Genomic DNA, 23,707 nt, shown 5'->3' on the forward strand with positions numbered 1-23,707 from the left:
GAGAATCCTAAATCCTTCAAACTTAAGGTATCATAATACATTTTATTACATGATGTTTTGTATAAGAAATCTCTTGCAGGTCCATACTTGAGGTGTATCGAAGATCCTGAAATTCAAGAGGCACTTAAAGATTTTCACGAAGGAGATTGTGGTAATCACACTGGAGGCAGATCCCTATTCTATAGGATTCTAAGAACATGGTACTTCTAGCCAACCATGAAGAGAGATGTTGTGGAATATTCAAAGAAGTGTGATACTTGTCAAAGACACGGCAACATCCTACACCAACCAGCGGAACCTATGTATCCTATATCCTCATTATGGCCTTTCATGAAATGGGGCATGGATATTGTGGGTAAGCTACCTAAAGCGCCAGGAGGAAAGGTGTTCATGCTTGCCATGTCTGATTACTTCTCAAAATGGATAAAAGCAGAAGCTTTTGTTCAAGTTCGAGAAAAAGAGGTGATATCCTTCATTAAAAGAAATATTATTACTAGATTTGGTATTCCTTCAGAAATTATTTGTGACAATGGTTCCCAGTTTATCGGGAAAAGAACCACTAACTTTTGTGACAGTTGGGCATCAAGTTGATCACTTCTACACCAGTTCATCCTCAAGCCAATGGTCAAGCAGAGTCAAGCAACAAGATTATCATCAACAACTTGAAGAAGAAACTAGGATCCAAGAAAGACAAGTGGGCTGAGGAACTTCCTTATGTTATTTGGCCTGACAGAACAACACCAAAGAATGCAACAGGTCAAACACCCTTCTCATTGGTGTTTGGATCAGAAGCTGTAATCCCTACAGAAATAGTGGTTCCCACTGCTAGAATAAGCATGCGTGATCATGAGGCCAATAATGGAATCCTTCTTGAAGACCTAGATATTGTGGAAGAACTTAGAGACCTAGCCAAGATCAGAATGCCAGCATATCAACAAAGGGTAGTTGGGGCATACAACAAAAGTATTAGGATTCGAAGATTCCAAGAAGGAGATCTAGTCTTGAGGAAAGCCTTCCAAAATACAACTAATCCAGCATATGGAAAGCTATCACCTAAGTGGGAAGATCCCTACCTGATCGAGTTAGAGGCAGAAAAGGGGGAATATCATTTGCTTACTATGGAAGGCAACGGTTACCAAGAGCATGGAATGTTATCCATCTCAAGAAGTACTTTTTATTATCAGGATCAAGTATCCTTAGAGGTTCAAGGATCCTAGGATTGGTAATATCTATCTGATCACTTATTCATTTAAGATTCTTATTAAATTAAGGACAATATATTCATAACATTTGTCTTTTTCAAGTTTTAAATAATAATGCAGGATTCTAATAAGAGGTTCAATGTCTAAGAGGTTGGCCACCTCTCCCTCACACTCAAGATACATTGCTATTTTCCATGGCCTAGCCCAAGATTAAGGTGTGACCCCCGATGGTCAAATATTCCAAGGTTTAAAGGTTTTCACATTTCTTATAAATTAGAGCTTTTACACTCTCGCTTGGAGCGTGCGTTATCCAATGTGTATTCTGGGGCAGCAGGACCAGTACATGCTTAGTGGCTGACAATTTCATTGTTTTCGGCTATATGGAGGATCCTAAGATTTATGGTAGGCGTATCATACCCCTGGTTTATAACATCTTCATGTTATCTTAAGACAAAGGTTTCTAGCATTTTCATGTTAGCTAAGGTTTTGGCGTTTTCATGTCACCTACATTTGGGCTAAATCCTGGTTTGGGCGAGTCCCCAGTTTGACACCAGTTTATTTGGGCATGTCCTAGTTTATTTGAGCTTGTCCCCAATTTATTTGGGCTTGTCCCCGGTTTATATGGGCTTGTGCCTAGGATATTTGGGCTTGTCCCCAGTTTGTTTATGGGATTGTCCCTAGTTTATTGGGTTTAATCCCAATTAATATCATAAGTTGTTAGCATTAGGTATCCTAAGTTCAATTACAAGGATCACAGAAAAATCAACATCTATGGATTCAAGACCCAATTTATTTTTACAAGGATTACAGAAGGTTCAACGCTTATGGTAACTTAGGTCTAATTAGATCTTATGGTATGGTTTCTATTTACATTTACTTAGCTGAAATCCTTATAAACTCTATTATGTAAGGATTCAAGATCCTTAATTTATTTTTACAAGGATATTCTATCCTTAAATCTTTTTACTCAAGAATATTTCTTAAAACTTTCAATAAAGCTAAGACTATATCAAATTTACTTTGAGAATAATAAACAATATACATATAGCCAAAACGTTTAAATTATTATTAATCATAAGTTACTTGGACTTACCCAAAATTCTTAACTGTTCATAAAGTGCAGGAAAGTAAAAACAAGGGCATCAAAGGCTTCATCCCCACAAACAGAGGATCCATCCACCTTTGCTACCCCCAAAAATTGTCTTAAGGATCATGGATCCTTTACCCTAGATTACTATTGTTTAGTACAACCCATTATCAAATATCCTTAAAAAAACATCATCAAAATAAAAAACGTGCTCAGGCCTTGTCTATATTATCCTTCATCGCCCGTTTAAGCAGCTTCCTCACCACCTGTTGCTTCCTTCCCTTCATCAGACTCGCCCGTATCCTTCGCTCCACTCGTCCCACCTCCACTTCCATCAACCACCTCAACTTCCTCTTCATTCTCTCCGCCAATGCCTTCTTCCATTTTTCCACATCCCAAGCTGATCTGTCGAAAGCAGGATCACCGGCTTCTGCAACCATCTTGATTCTGGGCTGCAACATCGACCATTCAGCCCACATTTTTTCCTCCTTAGTGGCTTGCTTCACCTCCTCTTGGTGTTGTGCTTCTGTGGTGGATAGCAGATCCTCCAAGTGCTTTTTCTCCTTGGTGAGCTTGGCTAGAGCCTTATCCTTCGCGGCAGCTGCAGTTCCCATGCCAGAAAGGCTATCCCCCAGTTGGCCAACGATCTTCTCGTGGTAGTCTTTGGAAGCTTCACAGCCTGTACCAGACAGTTACACAAATTTAGAAGGATCCTTGATAACGAATTTCAGGATCAAGGATACTTACAGCGATGATCATTTCGAAGGGACTCTCAGGCTCCGAGGATCTTTTTCTCTTGGCCGCTCCGGATTTGGCCCTCGTGGTCGCAGATCCTGGTTCAGATGTGGTAGTTGCCTTCAGAGCTTCTTTCTTGACGACTTGAGGAGATATAAGACTATTGATATCCTCCAGAGAGAACTAGATGGCAGATCTGTTGGACCTTTGAGAGCCTGTAAAACACGATAAAAAGATAAGTTTTCTAATCTATTTAATTTATTATACAAATTTGAGTCTTACTTGACATGCAGTTGTTGGAATCCGAAGAGATTTCACAAAAAGCCTCAACGAATTTGGCCTGGAAAGTTTGAACTTCGGGATCCAGGGAAAGAAACCTTTTTGCTTTTTCTCTTGTTCCAGGTAAATTAGCCAAGGAAGCAAAGTTATCCACTGCAAAGAAGAATAAACAAGAAAAAACAGTTAAAAGAAGGATCAGTTATCCTAAACCGTTTCTTTTTCAAGGATCTAGGATCCTACTCTTTTTAACCCACTTTAATGGTAAATCAACCCCGCCAGGGATGGAGGTTTCGTTTAACAAAAAAGAACTGATTCCTCCAAAGGGAACCGTTCTGGGTTACTTTTGAAATCGGAGTAGGATGTCGGGGTTTGCATTTCCGATAAATCGGAAGGATCAGAGTGGTCGGGAGGAGAAGAAGAAGCGGTAGACATTTTTATAATATTATTCAAAGAAGATGAAAAGTAAAGAAAGGAGGATACCTATTTGGCTTCCGGATTGTGTGGTTATAAAAGGGTTGATTTGATCGCATATATAGGCGGCTAGAGAAATTATAAGGGTTAATGATAATTATTGTGTCTGGAACAATTTTAATCGGTTTATCTTTTGCAGGGATTCAAAATGACAGCTGTATTACATAAACACCCGCCATTTTGGGGAAAATTGTTAGGGAATAGAATTTATGCTGAGGATCCTCTATCCTTAAGTGACTTGTGGATCAGTTATCCTTGATATGAGTTCCAGGTTGCGCAAGATCATGGATCCTCGGTATTACTTATTTACTAACGATTGTATTTGAGTGGTGTTGTGAGCAATAGGTATAACGGCTGGATGACTTGGTCATCCTATTTAATCGCTACTGGACTCCTTATGCACGTGGTCAAACTGATGGGAACGGCTAGTGGGAAGACTGGCGCAAAAGTAGGAGTTATGTTAATTGTTATTTTACTTTAAAATGAGATATGAGATCGGCTAGGTCACACACACTTGTTTTACTTCGCATAACTCAGTATTATTCAGAATTCTCTCAAGCAATCCCTCACACACTTAGCTATTCTTGTATTACCAATCCATATCTCCACCATTGTAATTAAATTCCTTAATTAATATAGTGGTGATAGACAATTGTCATCACCCGAGGTTTTTATGCCGGCGATCCTCTAAAGATCAAGGGCTTTTCCTCGTATAAATCCTTGTGTTTGTGTATGCAACTAATTCATAATCGTTATTATCAACTTAGCACTAAACCTCACCTAACGAATTTGGTTATATTATTCTTAGTTGATTTTTGACACAACAATATATATATATATATATATATATATATAAAGTATAATATGATTTAAAAATCTAATTAATAAAGATTTTGAGTAAATAAAAATATTTACAAATATAAATAAATATATATTATATAAATAGTTGGATGTTATTGTTTATTATTTAAAAACTTTAATTAAAAGTAGTCGTTATAAACACATAATAAATTAAATAAATTATTTCACAAACAATAGATAATCGTTCAATCTCAATCTATATTAATTATGGGATCCATATTAATCCATATTTATTTTCCGCTGTTACTCTTTCCTAGGATTATTCGTCGGTAATTTCCGAAGAGCGAGACGTTTATTCTCTTACTATTCTTAACGCATTTATTCATTTTCTTATTGATAAGGTCAGTAATCACTCTCTTTTTTTACTTATTTTAAATCTTTTGGGGACATATGAATACTTTATCTATTTACTTATTGTTTAATACTCAACTTGCAGCTATTAGTCTTGTGTGTTTAATGATTTATACCTAACGTGTTATATGCTTATATGTTTTACTTGAATACATGTCGGAGAGGTCCAACATATTCTCATTCTAATATGATCATATGTGTTTTGGACAAAAATCTACCAAGGATAATGTATCCAAATTCGTTTAGTGAGGATTAGTGCTATGATGATGAAAACAAGTATGTATCGATTGCAAACACAAACACACAGATTTGTTACGGGGAAAAGCCATTGATCTGGTTCGGATCGCAGGCACAAAAACCACGGGTGATGACAATTGTCTATCACCACTTTTATTAATATAAAAAATGAGGATACAAGGTTTGGAGAATATGATCAGTGTTACAACGAAAGTTGTGTGTGTGTGTGTGCCGCTGAATTCGTAGTGAGCAGAGTGTGTTGTTGTGTTCTTTCCTAACTGATCATAGCCTCTATTTATAAATCAAAGATAATAACTCCATGGAGTTATGAATAATAAAGACTATTAACTAATAATCCCTAAAAATCCGCCATTGCCTTCAATATAATCGTAACAGCTACTTTGACCACGTGCTCCATCACTCAGGATGCGAAATAGGGGGTAGACCAGGTCTCTTAGCCGTTACATCTGTCAAACATAATATTATACACAGGAAACAATCGTTAGTAAATAATAAGTACTGAGGATCCTTGATCCTGACGGGATGTGACTAAGGATAACTGATCCAGGACATATGCAAGGATAACATATCCATAGTGTCAAATTTCTGTGCACTAACAATTGCCCCCAAAATGGCGGTTGTGATAAGATCACAGCTGTCATTTTGCCTTTGAATTCGAGTTCCAGCTTATCCTTCTTCTAACGTGCTTCTCAGTTTGATAACTTTGCTTTGTCGGCTAAGCTTTCTTTAAATTGTGCTTTGTAGGTGCTCAGAAGTCTGGAAAGTCTACTTCTCAATTTCTCTTGAAGACATTGACTGTCTGATTGTTAAGAAAGAGACTCCAAAGTCCACAGCTATCCAAGAACCACGACCGTAAGGATCCTTTATCCTCCTTATTTGCTATTGTAAATCCAAATTTCTTTTGTACTTATTCTGTTGCATCTCACAGGCCTTGGATTCTGCTAAGAGCTATCATGATAACTGTTAGTAACACCTACTTAACTCGGGTGAATGGTCCATCTTTCGTATGGTGAAATCCGGGTTAAGGATTTTGGATAAGTCCAGGTGACTTATTTTTAAAAACTTTTGACTATTCGCTTGTTACTTGTTATTTTGAAAGTTTGTTTGATATAGCTTTAGTCTCATTGAAAGTTTTAAGAAATAATCTTGAGTAAAAATTTTAGGATAAAATATCTTTATGAAGAATAATTATAAAAATTTTAGGATAGAATATCCTTGTAGAAATAATTTAAAGATTTTAAATCTTTAAGAAAAAAGGTTTATAAGGATCTCAGCTAAACAATTATAAATTGACAAGTAAAAATCATACCAGAAGGTCTAATTAGACCTAGTTTACCATAAGTAATGATCCTTCCGTGATCCTTGTAGAAGTACGTTAAGGTTTTTGAATCCACAAGTCTTGATTCTCGCAATTGAACTTAGAATATCTGTTGCAAAGAACTTATAAAATTAATCGGGGTTAGGCCCGTCAAACTGGGGACAAGCCCATTAAATAACTGGGGACAAGCCCGTGCAACTGGGGACAAGCCCGTGAACTGGGGACAAGCCCAAATAAACTGGGGACAAGCCCAAATATCCTGATGTTAAACTGGGGACAAGCCCAAAAACCGGGGACAAGCCCAAACTGGGGACTGGCCCAAGGATACGGATGTCAACTGGGGACTCGCCCAAATCGGGATTTAGCCCAAACGTAAGTGACATTAAAACGCCAAAACCTTAGCTAACACGAAAATGTTAGAAACCTTTGTCTTAAGATAACGTGAAAACGTTATAAACCAGTGGTATTGTACGTCTACCATAAATCGTAGGATCCTCCATATAGCCGAAGACAACGAAATTGTCAGCCACTAAACGTGTACTGGTCCTGCTGCCCCGGACTATACGTTGGATACCGTGCGCTCCAGGCGAGAATGTAGAAACTCTAATTTATAAGAAAGGTGAAAACCTTTAAACCTTGGGGGATATGACCATCGGGGGTCATATCCAATCGTGGGCTAGGCCAAGGAAAATAGCAATGTACCTTAAGCGTGAGGAAGAGGTGGCCAACCTCTTAGACATTGAACCTTTTATTGAAATCTGCATTGTTACTTAAAAACTTGGAAAAGATAAATGTTAAGAATACATTATCCTTAAATTAATAACAAGAATATGAAATGAATAAGTGATCAGATAGATATTACCAATTTTATGATCCTTGATCCTCTAAGGATATTCGATCCTCTGAGGATACTTGATCCTGATCAGAAAAAGTACTTCTTGAGGTGGATAGCATTCCATGCTCTGGGTAACCTGTTGCCTTCCATAGTTAGCAAGTGATATGCCCCCTTTCCTGCTTCCGATTCAATCAAATAGGGACCTTCCCACTTAGGAGCTAACTTTCCATCCGCTGGGTTGGTTGTATTTTGGAAGGCTTTCCTCAAGACCAGATCTCCTTCTTGAAATCTTCTTATCCTTATTCTTTTGTTGTATGCCCCAGCTACCCTTTGTTGATATGACGCCATTTTGATCTTCGCTAGGTTTCTGAGTTCTTCAACAGTATCCAAGTCTTCGAGAAGGATTCCATCATTGGCTTCAGGATCATGGATGCTTGTTTTGGCTGTAGGAACCACCATCTCTGTAGGGATTACTGCTTCTGACCCAAACACCAATGAGAAGGGTTTTTGGCATGTTGCATTCTTGGGTGTTGTCCTGTCATCCCAAAGAACATAAGGTAGCTCTTCAACCCACTTACCTTTCTTGGATCCTAGTTTCTTCTTCAAATTGTTGATGATGATCTTGTTACTTGATTCCGCTTGGCCATTAGCTTGAGGATGCACTGGAGTAGAGGTAATCATCTTGATGCCCCAACTGTCACAAAAGTTAGTGGTTCTTTTCCCAATAAACTGGGAACCATTGTCACAAATAATTTTTGAAGGAATACCAAATCTAGTAATAATATTTCTTTTAATGAAGGATATAACCTCTTTTTCGCGGACTTGAACAAAAGCTTCTGCTTCTATCCACTTTGAAAAGTAATCATTCATTGCAAGCATGAATACTTTTCCTCCTGGGGCCTTAGGTAGCTTACCCACAATATCCATGCCCCACTTCATGAAAAGCCATGATGAGGATATAGGATACATAGGTTCTGCTGGTTGATGTAGGATGTTTCCATGTCTTTGACAAGCATCACACTTCTTTGAGTACTCCATGGCGTCTCTCTTCATGGCTAGCCAGAAGTATCCTGTTCTTAGAATCCTAGAAAATAGAGCTCTACCTCCGGTGTGATTACCACAATCTCCTTCGTGAAAGTCTTTGAGCACCTCTTGGATTTCAGGATCCTCGATACACTTCAAGTATGGACCTGCAAGAGATTTTCTATACAGAATATCATGTAATAAAATGTATTGCGATACCTTAAGTTTGAAGGACTTTGGATTCTCTGTGGCTGGAATTTCTCCATCTTGGATGTATTTTTTGATTGGGAGGATCCAGGATCCTTGGTTATTTGAGGATGATGGATCCTGAAGTACGATTTGTTTGTCAGTTGTTATCTCCCCAACTTCTTGTTCTCCTATTGCTGGCGAGAGTATATAGATGATTGGGATCTTCGTGTGTTTTGGAATCTTCAAAGATGAAGCTAAATTCACCAAAGCATCCGCCCCATCATTCTCTTCTCTTGGTACCTGATTAATACTAAACAAGTCAAAGGATTTTGCTAATTCCTTCACAACATCTAGATATTTGATTAGTTTTTCAACTTTAACAGCATATGAGCCATTAAAGTGGTTAGCTATCAACAATGAATCAATATATACTTGAAGATACATGATCCTCATGCGTTTAGCTAATTGCAAACCTACGATCAAGGCTTCATATTCTGCCTCATTATTTGTTGCTTGGAACTCACAGGCTATAGATTGGGGTAATATATCCCCCTGTGGCGATTTCAGTAGGATACCTAATCCTGTCCCTCTTACATTGGATGATCCATCTGTGAAGATTATCCAAGGATCCTTGGTCTCTTCTAGTTGTTGAACCTCCAAATTAGCTTCTTTCTGCATGTCCCTACTGAAATTAGCCACAAAGTCAGCTAGTGCTTGTGATTTGATGGCTGTTTTAGGTTCATACTGAATATCATATGCACTCAGCTTCACATCCCACTTGGCCATCCTTCCTGACAATTCTGGTTTTCTAAGCATATTCTTAACAGGATAATTAGTTCTCAAAATAATAGTATGTGTTTCAAAGTAATGTCTCAATTTCATAGATGCCATAATAAGTGCAAGAATTAATTTTTCAAAATGAGAATACCTGGCCTCCGTATCTAAAAGACTTTTACTTACATAATAAACGGGATGTTGTTCACCTTCATGATCCTTCACGAGGACGGCACTTACTGCATTACCTGAAACAGCTAGGTATAGATATAAGGATTCTCCATCCACATGCTTCATCAGATCCGGTGCTGTGGATAAGTAATCCTTTAAGGCTTTTAGGGCGACTTCATGATTCTCTGTCCATTCGAACTTCTTATTCTTCCTGAGGATGTCATAGAAGTCTTTGCACTTCTCCGAGGATCTGGAAATGAATCTGTTGAGAGCAGCTATTGTCCCCGTTAATCTTTGGACATCCTTAGCATTCACAGGAGTCTTCAAGTTGATGATAGCTTCTATCTGCTCGGGGCTCGCCTCTATTCCTCTTTTGGTCACCATGTATCATAGGAACTTCCTAGATTTGACACCAAAATGGCACTTTGATGGATTCAGCTTCATGTTGTACTGATCCAGGATGTTGAAAGCTTCTTCAAGATCCCTGAGGTGATCCTCAGATTTTTTCGATTTTACCACCATGTCATCTATGTAGACTTCCATAGTCTTTCCTAACTGATCCTTGAACATCATGTTGACTAATCTTTGATATGTTGCCCCTGCATTTCTTAGTCCGAATGGCATAGCAATATAACAGTATATGCCGGTAGGAGTCATGAATGTTGTATCCTCTTGATCAGATGGTTCCATCTGAATTTGTTGAAATCCAGATGAAGCATCCATAAAGGTAAGCATCTCATGTCATGTTGTTGCATCCACCATGGAGTCTATATGTGGTAACGGGAAAGGATCTTTGGGCATGCCTTGTTTAAATCAGTAAAATCGACACGCACCCTCCACTTTCCATTCTTTTTTGAAACAACAACCACATTAGCCAACCATCAAGGATACTTAACCTCTCTGATTATACCGGCCTTAAGAAGTTTTTCAACTTCTTCTTGTATGATCGTGTTCCTCTCAGGGGAGAATTTCCTTCGCTTCTGATGGACGGGTTTAATAGATAAATCAAAGCCTAGCTTGTGAGTAATTACCTCTTTAGAAATACCTGTCATGTCTGAATGTTTGAAGGCAAACGTGGACTTTCTTCGCTTTAGGAAGGATATTATATCCTCCTCGATCTCACTGGGGATACTGGGTCCTAGGTCAGAGATGCAGGGATAGTCTTCATCATCATCCCCTTCTTCAACTGCTCGCACATTTTGATTGTTGAACTTGTTGTACGGGTTTGAGTTGTTATTCCTATATGAGGATCCTTTATTCTTGTCAGGGGATTCTTGTTTTGTCTGAGCCCCCAATATTTCTTGGATCCTTTTGTCATCTTCCAGCCGTATAAACCTTAGTGCTCTGTTCCTTACTTCATCTAGAGACATGTAAGGAGTCATCACAAGATCATCATAAAAGGGGGAGCCCCTCTGAAGTCCCATCTTGAAGGCTACAACAGCAGTAGCCATGTCAAGATTAGGGATTTCTAGAGCTTCCCTGCCGAACCTCGTAAAAAAATCCCTAAGGGATTCATCACTTGGTTGGATAACTCGGTATAAATCACTAGTTAACTTCTCAAATTTCCTGCTAAAGGAAAATTGATTGTTGAACAAGTTAACTAAATGTGAAAAAGAAGTAACTGAGAAGGGAGGAAGACTTAGCAGCCATTTTAATGTCGATCCTGTCAGTGTGGATCCGAAGCCTTTGCACAAACAAGCTTCCTTGAGTCTCTCAGGAATGAGATTGATCTCCATTCTTTCTCTGTATTTTGCTACATGCTCTTCAGGAACAGTGGTTCTGTCGTAAGTCTTCATGTTGGGGGTTTGGAATCGCTTCGGGATTTCATCATCACAGATAGGTGGAGCAAATCTGGATAACTTGTGGCTTCCCTCCGGTATCTCAAGAATTGGACGTATCACCCCGGGAACACTGGATATCATATCCTTGAGCTTCTGTAGCTCCTTGGTCATAGCCTGGTTGATACCTGTATCCTGCATAGAACCACGGTTAGTATCTAAGGATATAGGATCATACAAGTTACCTCTTTTCTGGGTGAAGGTCGGCATCCCGGATGAGTAGTTGGGATAAGAAGAATCTGCGATAGGAGTTGGTCCTCCAGAAGCTATGGTCTACATGGGGATTATATCTCCTTCATGGACTTCGGAGGATCGTTGATGTTGGATTCCTGAGGATCCTTGATTCGGAAAGAAGAATCCTTGAGGTTGGGAATTGTAGGATCCTTGGTGATATAACCTAGAGGATCCTGGTTGAAAGATGGATGATCCTTGTGGGAAAGTTGAGGATCCTTGAGCTAGTTGACCCATGGACCCCGGTTGAAGGATAGACGATCCTTGTTGAAAGTATGAAGATCCTTGAGTTTGTTGACCCATGGACCCTTGTTGAAAGATAGACGTTCCTGGCTGAAACACTGAGGATCCTTGAGTCTGTTGACCCATGGACCCCTGTTGAATGATAGATGATCCTGGCTGAAAGAACGAGGATCCTTGAGTTTGTTGACTCACGGACCCTGGTTGAAGGATGGATGATCCTTGTTGAAGGATCGAGAATCCTTTAGTATGTTGAGCCATGTATCCTGGAGTAGTGAAATCCAGCACCCTAGGCATCAAGGGAATCTGATCCTCCGTTGGCCTCTTTCTTTTCTTGAGATCTTCAATTTCACGTAGGATCCTCTGGTTGGTTTTGTTCTGCTGCTCCATGTATGCCTTAACTTGTGAAAACATAGCAGAAACATCATTGTTAGATTTGACCACCGAAGTGGCAGCAGTGGTTTTTGAGCTCTGGATGACTGGAATTTTTGTCTTGTTTCCAGCCGAGGTGGTCTTTGGAGCTGCTGCTAGCGAAGGAGGCATCGGTGGTAAGGTTCTTGATGGGAGAGGAACCGAAGATGGCATGATTAATGAAGTAGAGGTTGATTGAGAGGCCATTGATGGTGATATGGGTATGAAAGGTTGAAAATTGATAGGAAATAATCTGGATTATAGCACCAATTGCCCCACGGTGGGCGCCAAATTGTTTTGGACAAAAATCTACCAAGGATAATGTATCCAAATTCGTTTAGTGAGGATTAGTGCTATGATGAAGAAAACAAGTATGTATCGATTGCAAACACAAACACGCAGATTTGTTACGGGGAAAAGCCCTTGATCTGGTTTGGATCGCAGGCACAAAAACCCCGGGTGATGACAATTGTCTATCACCACTTTATTAATATAAAAAATGAGGATACAAGGTTTGGAGAATATGATCAATGTTACAACGAAAGCTATGTGTGTGTGTGTGTGCCGCTGAATTCGTAGTGAGCAGAGTGTGTTGTTGTGTTCTTTCCTAACTGATCATAGCCTCTATTTATACATCAAAGATAATAACTCCATGGAGTTATGAATAATAAAGACTATTAACTAATAATCCCTAAAAATCCGCCATTGCCTTCAATATAATCGTAACAGCTACTTTGACCACGTGCTCCATCACTCAGGCTCCGAAATAGGGGGTAGACCAGGTCTCTTAGCCGTTACATCTGTCAAACATAATATTATACACAGGAAACAATCGTTAGTAAATAATAACTACTGAGGATCCTTGATCCTGACGGGATCTGACTAAGGATAACTGATCCTGAACATATGCCAGGATAACATATCCATTGTGTCCAATTTCCGTGCACTAACAATACGTCCGTCGTGTTAGCCATCGTTCAGTTCATCTGACATCGAGCTTACCGACATCATTATACACTTGCTCATTGGTTAAATTGTTTATCTCACTTGACATAGTTTGCCTTTTATTTATTATTATATATAAACATGAAAATCTGGTGTCTTACTCGCTCAACCTCGTGTTGACAAACCTGTTGTATTTTTAACGCATATGCAGGTTATCGTGTGATGTGATGTTCAAACAAGATTGGAAGAAAACTTAGGATTTCAAGATTATGACCCTTAATCATGAAACTTAAACATAGGGTAGATCGGGTCTAGATGTTTCATAAAGTAGCAAACTTGATGCTTAGATGGGCATAATAGACTGATGGATATATACGGTTCATCAAGAAAACCCTAGATCTAGCTTAAATAACGATCTATGGTTAAAGATCCAAGCTTTATGCTAGAAATGGACTAGATCTTGATAATGGAATGTTAATGGTTAAGGAAACTGGAAATAGGAAGTTAAAAATGTGATTTTTAGACTGATTAACCGTTACTTGAGCCTGGACTGGGTGTATGGTTAGGAAATCTGAGCTAAAAGCATCAGACAAGGGTTCTCGGTCAACACGAGAACCCGGTCAACAGGAGATCTCGGTCAACGAGAGTTCTCGGCCACTTAGTCTTCGGCCACTGAGTTCTTGGTGACAAGGGTTTTCGGTCAACGCAAGCGTTCTCGGTCAAACATAGGTTCTCGGTGAGAACTGGGGTTCTCTGCCCAGAGTTCTCGGCCACCTAGGTTCTATTTGGTTTGGGCCTGGACCCAGTTGGGCCCAGATAAACAGTTGGACTGACTTAATTAAGCCCATAAGATGCTAAGTACAACTTAGAGAATAAGATAATAATTTAAAACTCTAATGAAAAATGTGTTAAGACAGTTAATGAAAATAAAATTTTTCCAAGCTGACCTGGCAGCTTAACCTCAGCCAGGGGCTCTGCCCCTTGGACCCCGCTAGGGGTTGCTGCCCCTAGAACCCCGCTGCCAGGGGCGTTGCCCCGGGACCCCCGTTCGTTGAGGGCAATAATTAAACTAGAAACACGATATGGGTAGTGACAGTTAAATTGATACGTGTAATTGTTATACAGTTAGTTCGTGCACAGCTCAAGAAAGGGATAACCATAAACGGTGAACGTAACCGCATTCAGGTGAGTTTCTAGCCCCACTTCCTTGTTATGTTTTCGGGGTTGTGTGCATACTCGATGTGATAGTTAATACACTTACCTTAAGTGGTAAGTGTATGCCTTGCATGATTTATGTATGATGATTTCTTGACGGTGCGTGAACAATCTTCGGATATTGCACGTACCTTCAGGTGGAAGTTAAAGATATGATAAATATATAAGATGTATAAGTGATGTATGCCTTGACGATTAACTTTGGCATAATACGAACCATATCAAAAAATTTAGGCGGATGAGACAATCTGTCTCAAGAGTTAACGTCAAGGTCATGTTTGATATGGACCGTCTAATCATTAGACGGTCCGTCTAATCTAAATTTTGAAAAATTACATATTAGACCCTGGACTTTAAATTTGGTTTAATGACAATTGAGCCCTTCAACTTTTATGAACAAATTTGACACCAAAATTTTCAGGATGTTACAGGCATCATCTTGGTCTTTCAATTTGCACTTATGAATTAAGTGCCTCAGTTGTCGGCAATAAATTTTTTGTGATTGTCAAACTTGACTCTGATACTAGATTCTTCAAAGAATTGGATCAATAATACAAGTATGAAAGATTACAATGAAACAAGGGTGGATCAATCAAAGTTGTGATTAATCTTGATATTCATGATTACGACCGTTCATATAGTACATCTAAGGATGAAGGGTGGCGTTGTTCAACAACCGTTGTGACAGTTGACGGGAAACTGTTTAACAACAGCTTTGGTTTATTCAGAATTTGTTTCATGTGACTCATGTGTCTTCTTGTGTTCTTTATGGTCGAATTGTGTAATTTTTTGTGATTGTCAAACTTGACTCTGATACTAGATTCTTCAAAGAATTGAATCAATAAGACAAGTATGAAAGATTATAATGAAACAACAAGGATGGATCAATCAAAGTTGTGATTAATCTTGATAAATAATAATGATTACAACTGTTCATATACTACATCTTGTGTTGTTCAACAACCGTTGTGATGGTTGATGGGAAACTGTTTAACGACGGTTTCATTCTCCCGAAATTAATAAAATGCAAAGCCTATATCCCTTATAACCTAATTTACATAATTAATTTACATAATGTCACTAATAATAAAATACAAATAATAATAATAACAAAGTGTTAAACCTAAATAATGATTATTAATATCTAATATACCGTTATTAAATCGCAAATATATTAAATAATTGACCCGGAGTACTTGGCACAGTTTGAAAAAAATAAGTTCTAATCAAGACATTTTGTCACACGATTAATGTCAACACAATGTCCATCCTACAAGAATATATACCCATGATTCCATGAATAACTTTCCATCAAATGTTGTTAAAAGGTCAAATGTTGTTAAAAGGTCAAATGTGTTACAACTTACATGATTATCAAAACTTACTTGGCAAGACTTGACAAAAAAATAAAATCTAGTACAACAGCATATGCACTATACATGCATTAGCACCGGATTTTTCAAAAGATATTACACGATATTCATATACATGGATATGCCGGGTCAAGTCAATGTCATAAGAGAGAATCATATTATCATATATATATATATATATATGTGTGTGTGTGTGGGGGGGGGGGGGTAAGGATCCTAAGAGAACTATTTGCAAATTGAGAACTTTGAGAACCATTTTAGACCACTAAAAACACCTTTAAAAAAATATTTATAAAAATCATAAAACAAAAAACAATAAAAATTTTAAAAAAGTAAAAAAACAAAATTCTTATATTTCATTCCGGTTTCATTAAAAAAATAAAAAAAATAAAAAAAATAAAAAACGTAGTATTATACACATATGTATAATTTTATTTAATCTTTAGTTACGTAATATACACATATGTACAGTATCATTTATCTTAAATTATACACATGTGTACAAAAATAACATGTAAATGTACATATATGTATATATTATACATATGTGTATATAATTTAGCTAAACCGACTTTTTTTTATTATGAAATCGGGATGATAAAATAAGAATTTTGGTTTTTTTACTTTTTTGATTTTTGTGTTTTTTTTTTATTTTATAATTTTTTTTTATATTTGGGTTTTTTCTGGTTAAAAATGGTTCTCAAAGTTCTCAATTTCAAAAAGATTCTCTCATGATCCTGATCCTATATATATATATATATATATATATATATATATATATATATATATATATATATATATATATATATATATAGAAAATGATTCAAATAAAAAGAAGTAGTTTCCTAGAAATGGTAAGAACCAATAGAATTTTGACATTTGGCATTAAAACCTATGGTGAAACAATAATTTTAGGAAACTATGTCGGTTATAATGATAAAAGAGTAATTCTAGGAAACTGTGACGGTTTTTGGTAATTTTAAATCTCAACCATTGATTGATATGATCCAATGGCTCTGATTTATTCTTAGTCTTTCTAGGAAACTACTTGTTTTTAGGATAACCCTCCCTTATATATATATATATATATATATATATATATATATATATATATATATATATATATATATGCAAGGTTTGAACAAGTTTCCTTGTTTTCCACATTTGAGAAGTTACCTTCTTGTTGTGTTATGTTGTCCCCAATTGGCTTCATGTCATTATGTTGTTGTGCTTAATAGATTGAACTTTTTCACTTGTATTACATTGTTGTTTTGATGGCATTTTGATGTTTTCAAACTATGTGTTTGACCAAATCTAAACCAAAGAGTGTTTGTTGACCACGGCAATCGTATTCTCAAAGTCCTAGTTTATATTCACATTATATAAATGGACTACATAAAATTGGTGTGACCTAAAGAAAAGAAAATGATAATTGGGCCTACAAATATTGTTTTTAAATAAGAAAACAAGAATATGATTGTAAATGTTATCTACCAGAAGAAAACAAAGTCGAAGGAAATAAAATATTGTATACTCGTGGGGTAAACTGCAAAGAATTGATGCAAACTATCATTAAACGGATATTAAACAGTGAAAAATAGTTAATTTCGTCGAAACTTTATTAAAAAAACAAAAAATCAAACCCATCTCTCATGATGTGACGAGGGCGTTGAACCTTGAAAAAGTTGGCTTCGAATGTGTGAACAATTTTAACGTATACATATGTGCATCAATCATTTTGTAATCTTAAATTTTTGTATCGACCACGTGTGCAGTTTATTTTCATATTAATACTCAATTCGTTCATATTCAATTGTTTGAGCGGATTGCTTCTCGATAACAAACATGGTGTTTTCATAACCTCATCAGGTAGCGGGTTTTGCAGTTGAACAGACTAAACCTCAATCATATTCTTCTCATGCCTTTTCAAATAGTGTTTATTGGTGCACATATCATCTTGGTGTAAACTTCCCTCCTTTTTGCACAATGTGGTGGTTGAACTATTGGAAATCATGAGAATTGCTTCAACTACCTCATCCAATAAGAAGGTACTGCAATTTATATTTTCGGTCATCCATCTTGGTTTTTTAAAAACTTGGAACAAGTTTTCAATAACAAATCGATGCATGTCTTGAAGGTTCTCGAAGATTCACTCATTCGATTAGCACTAAATTTTCAGTCTCTTCTATGTTGGTGTGATGCACATGCCTTCTTGCTAGTTGCATTAGTAGTCTAGCGTTACAAAATGGTATAGAATGATATAGAATGATGTCTCTCTTTATAAAGTCGAAGATTCAAGCCTCGTAATCAAAGACATAGATTTATAAGTACAATTTTAGCCTTTCTAAATAAACATTCATGAAATTTTCTTTCATTTGACCACAAAAGTCAACCCTTTACTATTTTACCAAATTCTTCTAAGCTATTAATACAAAACAAAGAATAAAAAACATGTATCACAACATTTTAGGTCATAGCCATCAGGTACATTGACAAAGTCACGGGATAAACAACTTGCCAAAAGTCGCACCAAGAAACATAATAAATACCAATATAAAGACTTCAGTTGTCACACATTTATTGTATTATTTATCATATACAATCTTTAAACACTATTGACTATTCCAATATTCCGTGTATCACATCATATCTTTAGTTTTCTTATTGTTTAATGACCAAGAATCTAATGTCTAAACCTACTCTAGCGGGATTAAGTTCTGAGCCGACTCATCTATCGCCGTGAGTTCATACCCCTGATCTGAATCCAGATGAAATCCGTAAACCATCACCCCTGTCGAGTTCGAATCCAAGATTAAAACCCAGATCCTTCACCAAAATGGCCTTCAAACTAATCTAAATAGAAATCAAACCTACGTTTCCACTAATAAAGAAAGGGCTCGCCTCTTACCGATATAGACCAAACTTTCTCATATCTTTATTTTCCTTTTAAATATTAAAGATTTAAAGATATACTAAATTCACTTTTTATAATATTAAAGACCAATTAGTCCAAACAAGATCGAACATCAAATCAGAAGCATCTTCTAAATTACCATTTACATCCTTCACCTTTAGTCAAATATACAACTTACACCCTCAACAAACCTAAAAATATTTTTTTTTAATAAAGTCATTTTCTCATTCTCATTTTTCTAATACACTGTTTGCTTGTTGACCGTAGAAAATTATGCAAAGTGGTTTAGAGGACCACAGCATATGTCCCATTCACCTACCTTCACGTTGACTAAACAGACAGACACAATGGTCAACCTTAACGGTGACTGTGACGGTGTTCTCCGTCGTAGGTAACGACGATCATCTTTGAATCGTCGGTTGCTAACTCCACACGCTTCCTCGCCGGACATCCTTTTCCGGTAACGCACTTGTAGTATACTCTGCACAAATCAAATCGGAATCTAAATCAGAACATTATAATTAAAAATAAGAAATTAATAATTATAATGATCTTTAGATCTATTAATTTATTAGTGGATTAATTGATTACCTTGGATAATTAGAGCCGTCTATCTTCTTCTCGCCGTACTTCTTCCATGAATAATCGTCAGCTGGTATGCTTGTCACCTTAGATCCGGTAATCGGAACTCTTCTTATTTCGCGTTTTGATCCGGTTTTCCTGAGAGAAAATAAAAACCAAGATATTAATTAATGTATGAAGACAATGAATTATATATCAACACAAGGCGTAAGATAGAAAATAAGTATAGCCTTTCGCTATACTACGCCGTGAGCCAACTAATTTATAAAGTTTATTTGCAAAATTACACGGCGTAAGTTAGATGAAAAAACTGTTTGCTGAAGTACGCCGTGAGCGAATTAGTTTATGGATTACTAAATATAATGCGTAGTTTAGACAACGACAACAGCTATTTGCTAAAGTACGCCGTTGTCAAGAATTACAAGGCGGTTATGCTAAATTACGCCGTAAACGAATTAAGTTTTGACTTTTTTAGCCACTGAATTACGAGGCGTATGTTAGCTAATAAGGATATGTATCTGCTAAACTACGCCGTGAGCGAATACGCACCTTCTTTTGCAGCAATGGCAACCGCTTCCAGATCTGTGTACGGATGCAACCGGACGGTCAGCACTGCACCTTTTCCGGTGATTCACCGGCAACGGAGGCTTCCTCGAAGAGAACGTCAACGACGGAGCCACTATACCTAACGAAGACGAACACTGTCTACCGTTCGAAACGCTTCCGTCTAATCCTCCTCCCGCCGTTATCTCCGACGACGACGAGCTCGTTGACGCCGTCATCGCTTCCGTCACCTTCAAAACACACTCGTTCCGTAAAATCGGCGTCGAATCTCGTGGTTTATCTTCCGATTGTGAAGAAATTGAAGGTCCGTTGGTGTTGTCTCTGCCGGAAGCTAAAGGTCCACGGCGGAAGCGCGCGTGACCGGTACGCGCCGTGACGGAGGCGTTGAAGTCGTGATTTGGTAACTGGAGTAAGCGGTTCAGGTGGTGGTGTACAGGTTGGACTCCGACGAAATCAACCGCCATTGATGTGGAACTGAAGGTTGAATTTGAATGAATAATAATATGAAAGAAATGATAGATGAAGTTATTAGGGTTTGTTTGTATATAAAGGTGATTTGAGTCAATGGGGATTGGAATGGATCGGACGGTGGAGATTGGTTTGACTTATTTGCAGCGTGGTGGACAGGTGGAGGCAGAAAGTCAAAGGAAGACTGAATGGGTTTTGGAATAATAAATGTGAATAAATTAAAGTAAATGCGTACGTAGACCGTAGCTGGAAACCGTGCCTTCAAATTTCAATGTCAAACAAAAATATTAATAAATTAATAATTATTATAATGAGGACAAAAATGTGACAGAAGGTATAGAGTAGTGGTCATGATTATAACTGTTTTATGTATATGTTTTCTTTTTTAAATACAAAGGAGTAAACCTATATTTTTTGAGGGGAAAAATTCCTAAAATACTTAAACAAGCTCACCAAGCTCTCCCAAAATGCCAAGGTTGGCCGTGGGGTGTGTAGAGAGAAAGAGAGTTTGAAAATTCAAAAGTTTACTTGAGAATCCAAGAAGGGGACAAGACCCAAATGCATGTAATTTGAATGGAGATATAAAGGGATGGTCAACACAAAAGGACAAAACATTTGGTTGGACCAAAACCTCCACCCACATGGGGTGGCCGGTTTTTTTTTTTTTTTTTTTTATTTTTTTTATTGTTGTTTTGTTTTAACATTTAAAAAACATCTCCATTTATTTTATAAAACTCATTTTTATAAAATGCACATACATTTATGTAATTATTTAACCAATTAAATAATTATTTTATATAAACAAATTATCCAGATAATTTATTTAAATCCTCAAGTGTGTTTGTTTAGAAAACCAATTTTCTAAACACGTAGTGTTCGGTATTCGTTTAAATGATCAAATCACTAAAAGAATACATTTGGTGTTGTCTAGCTTGTTATTGGGTATGACCCGACTTGGATCAAACACAGTTAGCCACATTAATATAAGTATGAAAACGTTTTTGGGTTTTATGTGTGATTTGTAAAAAAATCTCAAAATAGTGTATTATAAACTAGTCGTGACGAGTAATTTATTATAAACTAGTCATGAGTTGTATTTTATTATTTAAAAATGTATTTCATTTATTTATATTGATATTTACCTACTTTGTTATAAATATTAGTAAACTTATGATATTTGACATATATATAATATCCAGAAATTAATCTTTTTTATATTTTCCATGTCCCGAGTACTCTCCGAGTACTCCGTGTACACCCAACTCCCAGTCAGCCGCCTAGGATCCGCCTAGCGACTTTTGCAACCTTGTTTTTAGTTAAATGTGTCATGATCGAGTCCAATAGTGATATTAATCATGTTGTGTCATGATCACTATAACACAACACGTCTGTAATCTCTAAATCAAGAGTCTCTCCGTTTAAAGTTGCTCGCAATATAAAATAATAGAAATTTCAATTCGAGACACAAAGATAACTATTTTAGTTTATATACAATTTTTGTACATACCAAATTTAAACATAGCTTTAACATATCTCGTATAGAGCAAACTGGTATTTCTCCTTATATGCTGTCTATGGTTCAAGTTTGACCGAGAGTTTGGGATTGCCCCTTGGGTTCAATTGTTAGTTTGTCTAGCTTTCTGAAATCTGAAACCGGGTTTATTAATACATTTTTACTGTTAAAGTGTTTGTTTTTTGTAGTAATTGCACAATTGACATTTATAAATTTTTAAAACGACACACGCTCTTATCTACTTGAGTACAACTATACCACGAGTATAATTTTATCCCAGGTCGAGATTTGAACCCTGATTTTTTACCGGGAAGACATGAATGGTAACATCTAGAATTGAAAATTTGTTAAAATTAAACAAGTTAATTGGTATATATCCTATAGGGTTGCGTGATAGACTTCGTCTTGAGATTGGGATCTTTTGGACGTAAATGCAAAAGAAAAAAAGAACTCAAATGATTTCTCTTGCTTTTACAAAAGGCCAAACACTGAACCAAGGGTGCAAAGCGTAAATTTATTAAGACACTGTTATTCTACTTGTACCCTATACAATGAGGTTTACTCCACTCTAGTCCTTTATAATATTAATAATCATGTAAAAGCGTAAAACAAATAAGATAAACACTGAATGGTCTGGTAGTATCAAGATATACAAATGGTGTTTCATTTCATGGGGTTGCGGGTGCAATCTCCGTAGCAAACAACAATGGATAAGAAATAGGATTAGATAGTGTGTTAGCCGTACAAAATAAATAAATAAACAAAGATTGATTATTTTTATTTCATCATTTAGGCTCATATAAGAACATGAAGAAACAATGATCTGATTCGGTGTTAAGATTGATATTCCCATAGGCTGAGATGGTCTAAAAGCCGAGAATCCGAGTGAGTGACCTAAGTTTGCACAACTAACAACGTCGTTAGTCTCGTTACAAGAAGGAGGCTTCCTTTAGTGTTCATCAAACGTGAGAATCAGTATGGTAAGTGGTATGAATATGTGTGACTGAGAGCCAAGAGATTGGAATCCTTTGCCTACCGAAGGTGCTTCTCTATCTATAGCCGAAAGGATGGAATGTTATTCGGCAAGACGTTGTTGTCGGAATATCTTTTTGGACCCATATGTGACCATCATAGTGGAGTTAGTGGATGTTGAACCCACTCTGCAAAGGGGTCTGTCATGGTGATCCTCGCTCGTATCTCACGTATAGGTGGCATCTTCAGGTTGGTCTATTGAGAGTGTGCACCCGCAGACCTATCGTTGTGGTGTTTTCCGTCTATGATTTTGTTTTTTTTACCCCAAATGGTGCATTTGACCCGGATACGACCCAAATCCTGGCCCACATCTCTTCAGAACCTTATAAAATATTTGTTAACTATACTTATAAACCTAAGTGTATAAAAGTTTGATGATCCCAATTTTAAATCCTATAAATAATTTTTATGAAAGCTAATAAATATGCAACATTCATCAAATAAGAGAACCTTCATCAAATAATAAGATTTGATTCGCAAGTTTTGAACATGTGATTCTGCTATATTTTTTCCTACTTCTAACAGTTTTGTTAAAATATTGTTTTGACATATTCAAGTTACCGAAGTTGAATTCATGAAACCAACAATATACATAGAAATTTGGGCAAGGATTGATTACTAAACATAATATAAGGGCTTAAATAAAAGTTATGCGTTTTATTCTTCGTTGACTTTTAAAGTTGAAAGTGGTCAAAGGCATTATATTTTGACCATCTGTTTCTGGAATCCAACGAAACGTTTAGATAAAGGAATGCAGACATCATTCCTCTTGTTAAAGTTATGCTCATGTCATCATTAACCACTTGAAGATTTTATATATTGTTCAA

The 23,707-nt window shown here is 36.9% G+C and overlaps 1 protein-coding gene across 1 annotated transcript; it reads right to left on the bottom strand.

Annotated features, from left to right (window-relative positions):
* Positions 1 to 18,833: 18,833 nt before the first annotated feature.
* LOC143622591 (WRKY transcription factor WRKY51-like) lies at positions 18,834 to 20,612 on the bottom strand. The gene is made up of 3 exons (XM_077093694.1): positions 19,853 to 20,612; positions 19,313 to 19,441; positions 18,834 to 19,202 (listed from the first exon to the last, which is right to left on the bottom strand). Exons 1-3 carry the CDS (start codon positions 20,329 to 20,331, stop codon positions 19,079 to 19,081), a joined length of 732 nt encoding a protein of 243 aa, XP_076949809.1. The 5' UTR covers positions 20,332 to 20,612; the 3' UTR covers positions 18,834 to 19,078.
* Between the last annotated feature and the right edge of the window lie 3,095 nt (positions 20,613 to 23,707).

The sequence above is a fragment of the Bidens hawaiensis genome, unplaced genomic scaffold (genome assembly GCF_021521415.1).
Source record: "Bidens hawaiensis isolate Kalapana, Puna unplaced genomic scaffold, B.hawaiensis_p1.1 tig00003237_1, whole genome shotgun sequence".
In the NCBI taxonomy this organism is placed as follows: Eukaryota; Viridiplantae; Streptophyta; class Magnoliopsida; order Asterales; family Asteraceae; genus Bidens; species Bidens hawaiensis.

What these genes read in the sequence shown, in the direction of transcription:
- LOC143622591 (XM_077093694.1), bottom strand. Translation starts at nt 20,331, where the DNA reads ATGGCGGTTGATTTCGTCGGAGTCCAACCTGTACACCACCACCTGAAC. An exon ending in TGCCATTGCTGCAAAAGAAG is followed by an intron (nt 19,442 to 19,852) that starts GTGCGTATTCGC and finishes ATTTTCTCTCAG; the next exon opens with GAAAACCGGATCAAAACGCG. An exon ending in GACGGCTCTAATTATCCAAG is followed by an intron (nt 19,203 to 19,312) that starts GTAATCAATTAA and finishes TGATTTGTGCAG; the next exon opens with AGTATACTACAAGTGCGTTA.